The sequence below is a fragment of the Neophocaena asiaeorientalis genome, unplaced genomic scaffold, assembly GCF_003031525.2.
Source record: "Neophocaena asiaeorientalis asiaeorientalis breed wild unplaced genomic scaffold, Neophocaena_asiaeorientalis_V1.1 scaffold89, whole genome shotgun sequence".
Taxonomy (NCBI): Eukaryota; Metazoa; Chordata; class Mammalia; order Artiodactyla; family Phocoenidae; genus Neophocaena; species Neophocaena asiaeorientalis.
In genome coordinates, this window is record NW_020172592.1 from 9,467,222 (window position 1) to 9,482,065 (window position 14,844).

The 14,844-nt window shown below is 37.3% G+C and overlaps 1 protein-coding gene across 1 annotated transcript in view; it reads left to right on the forward strand.

Moving 5' to 3' along the window:
- SEMA3E (semaphorin 3E) overlaps positions 1 to 8,595 on the forward strand; it is a 257,351-nt gene extending 248,756 nt beyond the window's left edge. The window contains exon 17 of the mRNA XM_024738432.1: positions 7,931 to 8,595. Coding sequence (XP_024594200.1) covers positions 7,931 to 8,383 — 453 coding nt within the window. The 3' untranslated portion in view covers positions 8,384 to 8,595. The remainder of the gene's footprint in view (positions 1 to 7,930) is intronic.
- The last annotated feature ends 6,249 nt before the right edge of the window (positions 8,596 to 14,844 follow it).

A 14,844-nucleotide genomic window follows, 5' to 3' on the forward strand; every position in this document is an offset into this window, starting at 1 on the left:
CAAAGTTGAGTAGTTATAACAGAGACCATATGACATATGAAGCCCCAAATCTTTACAGCCCTTTACAGGAAGTGTATTGACCTCTGATTAAAGAGCTCAAAATGAAAACGTATACAAGTAAAGTCTTACTAAGTACCTCTGTACTTTGGACAAAATATCTTTTCATGAAAAACCAAGCCCTCATTTTGTGCTGAGCACTATAATTTCATTGGAATGAGTTTTCAGCAAAACCAAACAAAATGAATATTTTCTTGGAATGTGCTCTTTGGGATTTTATTCTTTACTGAGAAAACCAATGTGCATCCCAAAGACACTGTAAACAAGGTTGGGTTCTAGGAAGGAGTTCATAAATCCCCAGTGGGGAAGTTTCAGAACAATCCCAAAATGCGTAAAATATTCTTCATGCCCATGCCAAAGTGGTATAAGGCAGGCCAGTCAGCTGCTGGTCCATAAGACCATCATCATCATTTATCCCTTAGTAAGCATGGAAGATTTATTTCCCCCTTGATCTTGGTTGATCCTTTCCATTGGGGATTCTCTACTTAAGGGAAACTATTTTTGTGTGTTTGTGGGTCTTAAAAATAAAGTATCAATTTTATGCACTGTATAGACTGCTTAAATAATGCTCAGATGTGCCTGTTTATTGTAGAAAATTCAAGAGAGGATGTAAGTTGACAGCAAAACTCCAAAACTTCAATTTGACTTTACTCTCTCAATTCTTTTTTAACTCTGTACCAAAAATTTGTCACTTAACTTCGTCTTCAGACCACCTACTGAGTAGGATAAATTCATCAGAGTTATTTAAATATTGTTGAGAAATCTAAGAGGCATAGTTAACTTACCAGTCAGCAGTCCCTTCTAGATAACCTAGAGTTCATTGCATCTATGCTAAATTTGTACAGTCTCCATGAAAGCATAATTTTATTGATGACTCAATGCATTATGGAGACAGCTTCTCTTGTAAAAACAAAAGAAAGAAAAGTGGAGTACACAGATTACATCTTTTAATGTTGCAGTTGCATTATGTAGTCAAAACTCGGAAACTTTTGAAGCAAAATCTTATCTTCATTGTACCATCTTGTTTGCTAGATGACTCATATTTTCTTGACCTTCACCAGTGCTAGCTAATCCATGACAGGGATCAGTGACAGCCCTGAGTTTACATTTCTGTCTTTATTTACATGTTTTGAAAGCATCAGATTTGTTTCACGTGAATATTATTTCTTTGTTTTTCTTATCATAACGTTAAAGTATGTGAACTCTTTGCCTCGTTTGAAACATCTGTTTAGTAGTTTTGATGTTTCTACTTCAGTCTGTTAAAAAATGTTCTCATTTTTTCTAAACTAACAACTATTTACAGGTAAATATTCAAAACTTACATTTTTGAACCTTGACAAGCATGTTTTTATAATGTCATATGCTTCGTATTTTAGTTCTGGAGTAATTAGCAATATAGCTTATTAATTTCATTTTTTCCATTGCAATGGCAAAGACAGTTTCTATTGTATGAAGGGAAAATATAAAGCAGCTATGTGATCATAAGAATGGATCTAGAGTTTCAGGTAGAACTGTCTTCTGTTAATTTTCCAAGAGAATGCTGAACACCTTTGAAAATTAAACATATATCTTTCTAGATCTGTGGAATCAGATCACGATCTGTTTAATCCCATTGAGACCAGTCTGACTCTGAACATCTGATTAAACGAAGTAACATGGTAATGCAGAAAGTAACTTTAAAAGTGCATTTTAGAGACACTTGGATCTCAGAATTTATCATACTTTCCTCTTTCCTTTGGTCACTAGGAAATTTAGTTTTGAATTTATACTCCAATTAGAGTAGCTGTTCAGTGCCTTATGGTGTGCAGTTTTGTGTTCAAACATGATCTTTACTTTCATCCTCTGTCCTCTTATTCCCTTCATCCTGATATTCTTTTTTATTTTTTTATTTTATTTATTTGGCTGCATCAGGTCCTAGTCGCGGCATGTGGGGTCCTTCGCTGTGGCGCATGGGCTCTTTGTTGCGGTGCACGGACTTCTCTAGTTGCAGCATGTGGGCTTCTTTCTAGTTGTGGCTTGCAGGCTTCAGAGCGCGCGGGCTCAGTAGTTGCGGCACACAGGCTCTCTAATTGTGGCACGCAGGCTCTAGAGCACACGGGCTCAGTAGTTGCAGCGTGTGGGCTTAGTTGCCCCACGGCATGTGGGATCTTAGTTCCCCGACCAGGGATAGAATGCACATCCCCTGCATTGGAAGGCGGATTCTTAACCACTGGACCACCAGGGAAGTCCCCTGATAGTCTTATCTATAGAAATTTTCAACAAAACATCACTTTTAAACTGCTGTTTGCTTATTTTCAAAAAGTATTTCTAAAAGTATATAATTATAGTATACTAGAGGATGAACAGATCTTACAGACAATTTAGTTTATTGTTTTCCAAACCAGGATGATCATTACAAGCATTTGGGGTTTATTTTTTTGTTTGTTTGTTTTTTTATTTTTACATCTTTATTGGAGTATAATTGGTACATATGTTCCCATATCTCTTCCCTCTTGCGTCTCCCTCTCTCCCACCCTCCCTATCCCACCCCTACATTTGGAGTTTTTGCTGGTCTGTTTGTTGTGCTTTTTGGTTCTTATTTTTTACTTCAGTTGCATAATTTAATCATACTGCTTAGTTTATGGCACATTGCCATGATCAGTCCACACAAATATCCTCTCTTGTTTGACTTTATTTTTCCTAGACCACCTTTCTCCATTTTCATCCTTGCTTCCCCATGTACATCCACTGTAATGATTGGGATAAGTCCAGTACTACATTTGTGTATTGAACAAGTATGTAACATTTTTAGTGTACATGAGCTGAGAAAATAAATGTATTGTGTTATAACTCTTATTCTGCTTCTACTTTTCAAAACTCAGCACTATGTTTGTATGGTTTATCACTGTTGCTTTGTGTGTCTCTGTTTCATTGTTTCTGAAGGCTGCTCATCCCATCGTGTGTATTCATTGCTCCTAATTGATCCATTCCCCTACGAGTGGACCAAGAGTGTTGTTAATTCTCACTACCATATCTTTGTTTTTTTGTTTTTTGTTTTTCTTTTGCGGTACGCGGGCCTCTCACTGTTGTGGTCCCTCCCGTTGCGGAGCACAGGCTCCAGATGCGCAGGCTCAGCGGCCGTGGCTCACGGGCCTAGCCGCTCCGCGGCATGTGGGATCTTCCCGGACCGGGGCACGAACCCGTGTCCCCTGCATCGGCAGGCAGACTCCCAACCACTGCGCCACCAGGGAAGCCCTCACTACCATATCTTTAATGATCACCTCTGCAGGTAACCCCTTATAGATCTGAGTGAAAATTTCTAAATTATTATCTGTCAGCATCTTTCATTTCTATAACTATTGCCAGCTTGCTTTGCAGAATTTCTGCACCATCTGCACTCTCAAAGCAGTTAATGTGGGTTCCCATTTCCCTATATCCTCACCTATATTTGGTATTTTCTATTTTTTGCCTTTCTTCTGGGTATAATGTAGTATTTCGTTTAAATTTGCATTCCTAAAATTACTAGTAAGGTTGAACATTAACTTTGCATACTTATTAAACATTTGGGTTTCTCCTCTGAATTGCCTATTTATATGCTTTTTCCATTCCATCTTTTATTTCTCTTTGTTGACTTTCAAGAATTCTTTGCATCTTCTGTGTACATTAATCCATTCTTGAATGTAAATATTCCAAACTTCTTTGATATAGTTGATATTTTGAATACATTTTTCACAGTATAGAGTTTTTATTTATGATAACTTTCTTCTCAGCATCTTCTTGTGTTAGATTTACGTTTTCTCCAGGTGGATCTTTAATCTGAAGTAAATACAACTTTACTTGTTCTCTGTATAGTGTGGTAGGTTTCCCCAAATGAGCTATTAAGTAATTCATCCTGTCTCTCTTGGGGAATCATCTCTGTCATATAGCAAGTTCACATTGGAAAGTGTTTTTAATAAAAGGAAAATTTTATTTTTATACTGTAATATATGACACATTTTCTGTAAGTCAAACAAATTTTTTTTTATTGAAAGAAGGCCAGATAAACAAATATATAAAATTGTTGGTCTTTATTTCTTTACTAAAACTGATTTCATTGTTAAGTATATTCTGAACTAACTAATTCAAGGCCCATGTCTGTCCATTTCCTATAAAAAGTGTGGAACCGTATCATATGGTTGGTACACATGGAAATCACTGCTTCTTCCTGAGTAGCTACCAGATGTGCAGGGTTTTTGTTCAATTACTTTTTTTATTTGACATTATGAAACATACTGAATCAATCCTTATAGCTAAAAATATTAAAACCATTTTCAGTAAGAAATTTTGTTTTTATAGATTGCCTATAAGAATATTTGATAAAGTGATGTATTATGTACCATCTTCTTTTTATTTTAATAAATTTATTTATTTTTTGGCTGCATTGGGTCTTCGCCACTGTGCGCGGACTTTCTCTAGTTGCGGCGAGCGGGGGCCACTCTTCGTTGTGGCGCGCGGGCCTTTCATTGCGGTGGCCTTTCCTGCTGCGGAGCACGGGCTCTAGGCGCGTGGGCTTCAGCAGTTGCAGCACGTGGGCTCAGTAGCTGTGGCTCGCGGGCTCCAGAGCACAGGCTCAGCAGTTGTGGCACACAGGCTCAGTTGCTCCGCGGCATATGGGATCTTCCCTGGCCAGGGCTCGAACCCATGTCTCCTGCATTGGCAGGAGGATTCTTAACCACTGCGCCACCAGGGAAGTCCCTGTACCATCTTCTTGACCAAGGAAATCTGGTCTGCAGACAGAACAGCTGGATGAAAACAATTCTGTAATAAAGATTTGATGTTGAAGATATCCATGTTAACAAAAGGGGAAAGATTAAATTGTGGAAAGAATTCAAATCCAAATTTCTAAGTCATTTTTTATTTTTAGGCGTATTTTTATCATAGGCCATGGAAGATATATTTAACTGTCAAAGCAGTTTAACCTTCATAGGGTACAGCTGTCCAGACTCAAGAGTTAAAACATCTTTTCCTAAATTTACGATTCACTGTAACCAGGAGGGGAGACCAAAATTCCAAGACAGGCACTATCTATAACATGCAAGTCAATGATGTAGGACAATCCTCATTGTAATTGTCGTGCTTCCACATTTTTGAACCAGTCTGGACTTTATCTATACACAGTGCAGTTTCTCAAACTTGGGTTTCTGATTATGAAAGAAACACCTGCTTTTTATACCAGACTTGGAAACAGAAAACAAAAAACAAGAAACTACTTCTCATCCAGTGATGAAAGGTTTGTATTCATTTCTATTTTTGCTTTATTTCAAAACACTTTCATAGACTGCTTGCTCTATTCCAGAAACTAGGCTAGATGACTTTCGTGTTTTCTCATGTATTATTCACTCTCACAGGAGGTATAGTAGGGAGAGATCAAAGGATCATGTTCGTGATGATGTTTGTATGCAGATTCTTTTCAGGGGAAGACAGTGTCCTGGAACTGTGTTTTCTATGTATCTGTGGAGCACAGACCTCTTCTTTCATTAGTTAGTAACTGCTCCTGAAATCATGCTTGTTTCCTCTCTATCCAAGTCATTATTGAACTTACCTAGAAGAAGTGAATAACTTTTGGATGTATCTTTACGGGTATACCCCATTGTTTTGCATGTTTGTGCACTATGAACTAATTAGTATGTTCTCATTTTTCAGTGTGTTCTGAGCACTCACTGTGGAATATTCAGAGTGATTAGGAGATAGGCCTTTGCCATTGTGAAACTTAGTATATGGTTCAAGAGATAAAAATTGTATGGAAAAATAATTTGAAGAGGAATAAAAATACCAACTTATGTACTACAGATGTGAATGCTATTGAGTTACGAAAAGAAACAAAAGATTTTTGTGGGCTGTAAAGAAAGTATTCATTTAAGAAGGGGAAATTTAAGCCTAGAAGGAATTTTTTTAAGTAATGGATGGGTGGAGTTCCCAACAACAGAAAGGAGTTCAACTAATGGAAAGAAAGACTAAGACCAGAATAAGACCTGGAAGTGCGAAGTAAGGGGAGAGCTCAGGGGCCAAGAGCAGTGGCAGTTGTGAGGAGGGAGGTTTGATTCTAGTATTGTATAGGTTCCCCCCACCACCTGCCCTTAAAAGTAAAACATTTTCTTGGGCTGCCATCACCACTTAGAATGTTTATTAAATATTCACAAGACTAAAACCAGAAATGCATTCTTTATGCTCATAGCTATTATTCAAATATAGAATGAAAATAAATTTACAAATAAATATATGCATCATTTAAATGTTTATTTAATGTGATGACTTTTTTTCGCTGAAATAAGGTATCTCCATGAACGTATTTTGGAATACAGACTACCACATACGTGTGTGTACGTGTGTGTGTGTAAAACATCTATCCACAGCACCTTGTGCCATATGATGACGCAGTCCCCACACACGTTGTTCAAGTGACCTCAAAACTTTTTAAGTACATTAGTATGTAGAGTTGTTGTTTGGTTTTCATATGGCTGGAATGTATCAGTAACATATTAAATTTACCTTTGTTCTCAGCAGCTGGAAACTATTCAAGCTTTAAAAATGGTTCAGAATCAACACAAAGACTCACAATGAGGTTGATCTTCCACACGATCCCAAATAGAGTTTATTAATTTATATTGATTATCATGAAAATAAACACATTAAGAAATCCTTCTAGAAAATTCATTCATCTCCAGAAGTGTTCCTCTTCCACCAACCCTAGTGAGAAACACCACATTAAGCTGCTTTGGGATAGACAATGAGAAAGGCAGAATCTGGTTCCTTGAGCAATGCTCACCTACTCAGAGGAGCGGTAGAGTCTGAATAAGTTCTCAATCAGGAGCATGACGAAAAGGAGTGGACTTTGAAGAGTAAAATAGCGCCCATATGTTGACATAAAGGAGAAAGATACCAGGTAAAAGAAAACTTATTACAGGACTGTTGTTATGTATTTGCAGGTAATGTTGCAGGCTCGGGTGTACAAAGGTTAACAGGTGAAATGATGGTATTAAGGGAAGGAGATACTTTGACATTGGGCGTGAAGGAGGCCTGGAGAAATGACATTTGGTTCAGCCTTTCGGGCTGAGAAGGAACCAGCCGTATGGGAGTCCCTCTAGGTCCTGAAACAGAATGAAGTTGGGCATGAAAGCAGGAACAGAAAGAAGAAGGATTTGGGGGAGACTGCCATGAGATAAGGTCCAAGAAACAGTCATGAAATACGTAGCAAAAAACAGTGAAATGTAATGGATGGATTTTGGGGGGTTTTTTTTCGGTAAGGAGAGAGAGTATAGGTATCCCAGCTCTCTCAACACAGGTCCTTGTAGGTACATTGAGCATTACGATCTGGGAAACATAAGAACCCCTCAACTAATAATGTGAGAAATGGCATTTGTTCTGGCATTACAAAAGAAATTAAATTTGACAAATATTCATTTCACTCAAACTTTGAGTGCTATGCTGAACTGGGAGAAAGCTCTCTCAGTTTGCTCTTAACAATACTGATGTAAATTGACCTCAAAGTCATTGATATGAAGTGATCTCAATATAAATAAGTTCAGGACACACACATACATACCTGATGTTATTACTTCTTTCTCATATATATTTATACTATATTTATATATAGTATAACAATATAAATATAATATAAAAGAAATATATGTATTAAAATATGAATTATAAATAAAATACTAACATCATTTATATAATATATAGTTAATATACTCATATAATAGGTATATAATATATATAATTATATATATGATTTTTAGGATTTCATCATACGATAACAAAAATGAAAAAATTCTAGATAGTGGAAAGGGTTATAGGTTGGCGTTCTTTTGTCCTGGATAATACTTCAGTGCCGTTGATTTTCTTGTTCTTGCAGGTGAAGACAGATGACAGAATGGTTAAGATGGACCTCGGTTTACTCTTCCTAAGGGTACGCAAAGTGGATGCTGGGACCTATTTTTGCCAGACAGTAGAACATAGTTTTGTCCATACAATCCGTAAAATCACCCTGGAGGTTGTGGAAGAGGAGAGAGTGGAGGAAATGTTTACCAAAGACTACGAAGAGGACGGGCCTCACAAGACGCCTTGTCCCGTTCAGAGCAGCATCCCACACGGAACCAAACCCTGGTACAAGGAATTCTTGCAGCTGATTGGTTATAGCAACTTCCAGAGAGTAGAAGAATACTGTGAAAAGGTATGGTGCACGGATAAAAAGAGAAAAAAGCTTAAAATGTCCCCTTCCAAGTGGAAGTATGCCAACCCACAGGAAAAAAAGCTCCGTCCCAAAGCCGAGCATTATCGCCTGCCTAGGCATGTGCTGGACTCCTGATGGGGCAAAACCAGCTACTGGCTTCTGAAGAATTTATATTTAGAAACCAAAAAAAAAGAGAAAGAGAAACCATCCACCTTCTTTGCATTACTTAAAAGAGATTTCTGTAATACAGAAAGGACTATAAAGGTGTTATGATAAATTATTCTATATACTCATTTGACTGGTTGAACCGTACATAAAATTACCTAATTTTTTAAAAACGTTATTGCTTGATGATTTCACATTATATTTATCAAAAGGTGACCATAGCTGTAGCTTTGAGTACTTGTCTGCTTTTCCATGGCAATTATCATTTTACCCTGGGAAGACTTAAGATTATTGCAATATTGCTGAAAAATTAGAGATTTTCATAATCATGGCAAAAATATACGTTTTAATCCTTCTGAATTTTGCCTTTCCACCACGATGTAAAATATATAGAATATCAGATACTTTAACATTCTCGTGTGAACCATCTGTAGTCTTTAAGAATTATTGTGTGAGTGTTGTCTAAGCCATGAGCTTTATGAAGCAGGTGTGTTGTAATTATCGTAAACCATGAAGGAAAAATTGTGGTCACCTTGAGGCTTGTGCTTTTCATAAAACATTCATTAAACCACATTCACGATAGTCCTGTTTCAGGATGAAAACACATTCTTTCAATTTCACTCCAGTGCAGAGAGAAGAAAGTCAAGGTAACTACTCAGAAAAACAGCAAAATATGTCAGAACAGCTGGAGTGACAGACTCTAACTGAAAACATTTTTGCTGCCCTCTTGTGGTAGAAAAGGTATATTCTCTCTCTTTTTTTTAATTCTATGGATTGTGCAGTAAAGATCTGAAACCAGTTTCTCAGTAACTGTATCTAGCTCATTTTCAGAAAAAAACTAACTGGAGTAAAAATGTGTTAATACTTATATCATGTTTTAAAGTGGAGATAATATGTTTATTATTACCTCACAAGCCCAAAATGAAGATACTACGGCACTGAAGCTCTATTAAAACTTAAATTTTATGCCTTTTAAATAGTCTTCCGTGAAATTTAAAAGATATTCCAGAAACATGTTTTATTATTTAAAAATAAGTAAAGCAGTCTGCTCTCAGATACCAAAATTTCCTTTCAATTTTATATTAACAAATAGGAAAATTGTTTCATGAGGTTCACTTAACTACTGAGATGTTTAGAGCACCTTAACTTTTTTCTTATAAATCTTATCAGAAGTTTTTATTTTCGAGAATGCTTATTTCCTGAAGTTTTTTCTTCTGTTTTATTTAGCCATTAACTTTCTAAAATATGAAATTCTGAGAGTTTTCATTTAACCACAAACTAAAAGCAAGTGAATTACACATGAAAACAATTATGAATATTTAAATGTTAATTGTGAATAACGTTAACTTCAGTTTTCAAAATTAGCTTATAGGCTATACATTTAAGAAAGTTAAAGTGTTGATAACTTGTGATGGTTTGCAATTTCATTCAAACATTAACAAATTTAAGAAAGTTTGGAAAGTTCATTCAATAAGCTGCCAAGCTCCAAAAGTCCTAAAGGAAACAAGTATATCAGAAGTTAACATTCTCTGAAAAATGCAGTTGTTATTTACCTAGAAATCCACTGGAGGTCATTGCTGCCCACCAGTATTAACCGAAAACTGTATATGTTTCAATAAAAGCCTGCCCAACGTGGAGAAATAGAGCCATAACCACAAATCACAGGGAGGGTCCTTAGCAAACTTTATGTCTGAAATACTCAAAGTGAACAGATAAGGCAAAGCATAATTGAAAATATTCTTCCATTAACACAAGAGAAGAGAAAGTAGGATTTTCTCCTGAATTCAAAATTTTTTAAAAATAAGGCAGTTGCCGTATAAGTAGTTATCACTTTAAATAACACACACAAGCATTTAATAATAATGATAGCAGTGACGTCAATTGTGAGCTAAAATATTTGGTAACTGAAGAGAGAAGACTAAGGAAAATAACTTTTCTATGACGTAAGTCTTAAGAATAAATGGTCCTACAAGCTGTTCAACTAAAATGAGATGACTATTTTAACAAGAAAAAGAAAGAAGCTTTTTAAAATGCTAACTTGAAAGAAGCCTGGTAAGAAAATTTTGAGGACACAAGTTCACAGTTTAGGGAGAGCACTAAATTTCACACACATTTTTCTGTTTTCTCAGTTTCTGTCTCTCTCTCTGTCTCTCTGCCGCTGGCTCCTCCCTCCTCATTTCTCCCCCCCTACGTGAGTGCAGGTACACAGTCTCACACACACACACACACACACACACACACACACACACACACACACACATCATGACATACTTTAAGATAAATCTCCATTGCCCTCTCAAAAGACAAACCAACAACCTATGCTGTCCTGTCCTTCTTGAGAATCTGAAACATAACCACAAAAACATATTTGCAATCTTTTGTTCTGTCTGGCATTAGAAATCAAATTTAGAATCTCCTTTGCGACATGCCCAAGCTTGGAAAATCACAGGTGAATTGATCCTTTTTATCCCCTTTTTCTTGAACTCAGGAAGGGCACATACTTAGTCACCTGCCTTGACACCAGCACATTTTCGCCAGACCCCATGCCCTCTGGGAACACACAGCTGAGAAAGAATCATAACCCATAACTACCCATCCTAGATTCAAAGGGACACCTCCATGTGGGGTCAGTCTCCTGCTTCTTCAGCTGTCTTCTATGTTATTCTCTGGGAAGGGAGAGGACCTGTGAATAGAATGAGTTTGGCATAGGACAGTGTGCACCTCTGTTTTCAGTTTTGTGTCACCCATTGAGCTAGAGATGGAGATTTGTTAACTAGAAGGATTACAACTTGAATGGATCTTACTTTATGATTTGTAACGTCTCTTCCACATCTAGCCTTCTACATTGCTAATGTTTTCTTTTGTGGTTATTACTGAATATTTCAGTGCAAAGCTATCAACTTGGAGAAACAGGATTTAAAAATAGTAATAAACACCCATAAGAGCTCTAGCAAAAAGGGAGCAGAAAGTCTTTGCCTGCTTAGTAAGTTGCAATTCCATATATATTTTAGAGTTTTTTCCTTCCTAAAGTTAGTTAAATACTTAGGATGTTTTTAATCAAGTGTGTAATATTCGCTATAGGGTGTAGGGTTTTGTAAATCTTCATAGTTATTATGAACATTTGTAAAATTTGTAAATTACAGTAAATCGTTTGGAGTGTTAGTGGTAAGCATGAAACAAACACAGCAGCTGTTGTCCTTGAAATGAATTGTCTTCAGCCTGACTGATGTATTAAAAATATCACTTAGCGGGCTTCCCTGGTGGCGCAGTGGTTGAGAGTCCGCCTGCCGATGCAGGGGAGACGGGTTCGTGCCCCGGTCCGGGAAGATCCCACATGCCGCGGAGCGGCTGGGCCCACGAGCCATGGCCGCTGAGCCTGCGCATCCGGAGCCTGTGCTCCGCAACGGGAGAGGCCACGGCAGTGGGAGGCCTGCGTACCGCAAAAGTAAATAAATAAATAAATAAATAAATAATCTTTACGAAAAATATCACTTAGCACTGTATAGGTATTTGAGATCCCAAGAGAAAGTGCCACAGTCATGATGCCTGTAAGGAGTTACTGTTATTTTTCTTAGAGCAAAGTATCACATTGAGGTACTTCTTCAAAAGCAGTGCTCATTTTTCAGGCCAACAACTGTTGCATTTGAATCAGATATAAATAATAGATTTTCCAGAAACACTTTTGATTGTAGTATGTTATGTAAGCTGGTACGTTTATTTTATTTTTGTTGGGAAGATAGCGTTATCTCTTTGGCTTTCATTATAAACTCAGTGTGTTCTGTTTGTGTCTAACTGGCTTAGTTACGAGCTAGAGGACTGTATTGGGGTATTTTTGTCTGTATGGCTTCCTTTTATTTGCTTGCCTATGTCCATCACAGCATGTGCCATATTGTTTCTTCTTACTGATGATAAGCCATGAGACTTATTACCATCTGGTGGCAAGCTGCAAAGACCATTGACAATGGGTCTCTTTGACTGTTGCATGAATCTGCCACTGTACACTGCAGAATTTGTACCATTATGTATAATTTCTATTTAGTTCAACTTAGAGGATAAAGAAATAAATATTTGTAAACCCTTGAGTGCTGTCCGAGGAGTGTTTTCTCACTTTTTGGCAGTTGAAGCCCAGTTTCATAACATGTCAAGCTGAACGTAAACATACAATGTTAGACAAGCACTAATTTTTAAGAAGTTAGAAAAGAATTCAGTTCTCTTCCATTTCAAATGTGTAAGTCAACTTTCTTAAGAAGGAGAGCTCGTTCATGTCAATACCTTGCAGCAGTTGGATTTGTTTATGTTACATCATGTTTCTAGGACCAGCATCCAGAAATCCCTTTCAAAGCTGCATCATCCAGGTAAGAGATACGGAGAATGAATGCCTTTAAAATGGTAACTAACAGGGTGTTTACGATTTTTACGAGCCTCGACTGGTATCTGAATTGCTGTTTTCTCTGCTATTTTTTATAAGAACTTGGGGAGGTCATTTAAATGAGATTTAGTGTTAAATGACTCCTTCTTTGGGGAGTTTTGTTTTCAAGGCCAATTTTATTGTATCGGTAAGTAATTAGTTCCGATGTTTTAAAGGAAGATTTTGGCAGCAGCCTGGGACGTGTTTCTGGCAACTTTGTGATATGACAGTACCTTTACTGCTTATGCATGTTTCACACTTGCATTTATTTACAATACAGGGCCTACTTTTAGTGTAGTATTTGATGAACCCACTGAAACTGCTTTTTAGATCCATACTCAGTCATTAGTCGAGGAAAAGTAGAGAAACATTTGTGGGGATTAGAAATCGCTTACCTATTATTCAAAGGGAACAAAAGTCTGCACCCCTTTTTATTCAGAACGATGAGCCAGGCAGTGGATGGTTGCTTAATAATGCCATTAGGTTATGTAGATCAATAAAAATTGAATTATATTTGTTCTCAGAAGATGTTTTCATTGGGAAAATTCCACATCTTCATTTTACCTTATGCACTGAGACACTCAACAAGAGTGTAGCTTTAAAATTTTTTTTTCAAGTGTTTTGAGTGTTGTGAAAAGTACTTCTAATTATGAATCTTGGGACTTCTGGTCAGGATGGCATTGAAAAGCCACGCTTTGATTCAGAGGAGCTGCAGTGATGTAGCAATGATAGTACATAAAAAGAAAAACTAATTTAACAAAAAAAAGAAAGAGACAAGTCACAGCAAGAAGGTGGTTACCTGCAAGACAGGAAGAGGGCTCTCACCAGGACTGAAGTGGCCAGTCCCCTGATCTTGGACTACCCAGCCACCAGCACCGTGAGAAATAAAATGAATTGTCTGATGTGCAAGTCACCCAGTCTATGGTGTTTTTTTTACAGCAGCCTGAGCAGACTAATACACAATGAAAGCACAGAGAAGGCAGAGAGATTAAGGAATAAACAGAAACATGCAAAATGAGCCTACAAACAAATATTCCAAGACATTTCAAAATATCTGAAGTTAAGTGAAAAGTGATATCTGGAAAAAGTGATGAGAAGTGACCTCTCAACCATGACTGTCGGCTTAGAGCAATCAGGTTAGGGCATTCAGAAAGAGTTTCCATATCGTAGGAGGTCTCTTCTTTGTGGCTCAGAATAGGTTTGGGGGGAAGGGAAAGACAAAATTATAAGCTCAGTATTCAAGCAGAAAAATAAAAAGAGCTGGAGACAAGCAGGATGACCCCTTGGAGATTATTCCATAAATTTAATCTATTTTGAAGGAACAATTGAAGAGTTTCTTAATTTTACATTTTTTTTTTTTTTTAAGCAGCTTAAAACAACTCAAATTTATTATCTTGTGATTTCCATAAATCAGAAGTCCAGGCCCATTGTGTTTCAGTTGGATTCTCTGCATACGATCTCAAAAGACCAAAATCAGTGCATCAGCTGCCTGGGCTCTGGTGAAGAATCCACTTTCAAGTTCATTCAGATAATTGGGAGAATTCTGTTCCTTGTCGTTCCAGGACTGAGATCCCGTCCCTGCTCCATATTCAATGCCAGCAGTGGGCTGTTGAGTCCTTCTGAAGCTTAGACTCTCTCTGACTTCCTCTCATGCTGCATTTCTCTGGCTCCGGTTGGAGAAATGTTACTGCTTTAAGGGTTTGTGTGATTAGACTGGGCCCGCCCACATAATCCAGGCTAATCTCCTTATTTTAAAGTGTGTAACCTTAGTTACATTGCTAAAGTCCCCTTTGCTGTGTAGCAACATATTTTCAGATTCTGAGGATTAGGGTATGGGCATATTTCAAGGACTGTGTAAATCTCCTGGTCCCCAAAGCGTCACATTCCTCCCAAATGCAATATACATTTACCCCTATCTCAAGGGCCCCTAATGCCTTATCCTTCAGCTCAAAAGTCCTCAATCTTCTCATCTGCTTCTAAGTCAGGTATGAATAAGGCTCTTGATATACTATCAAATACCCTT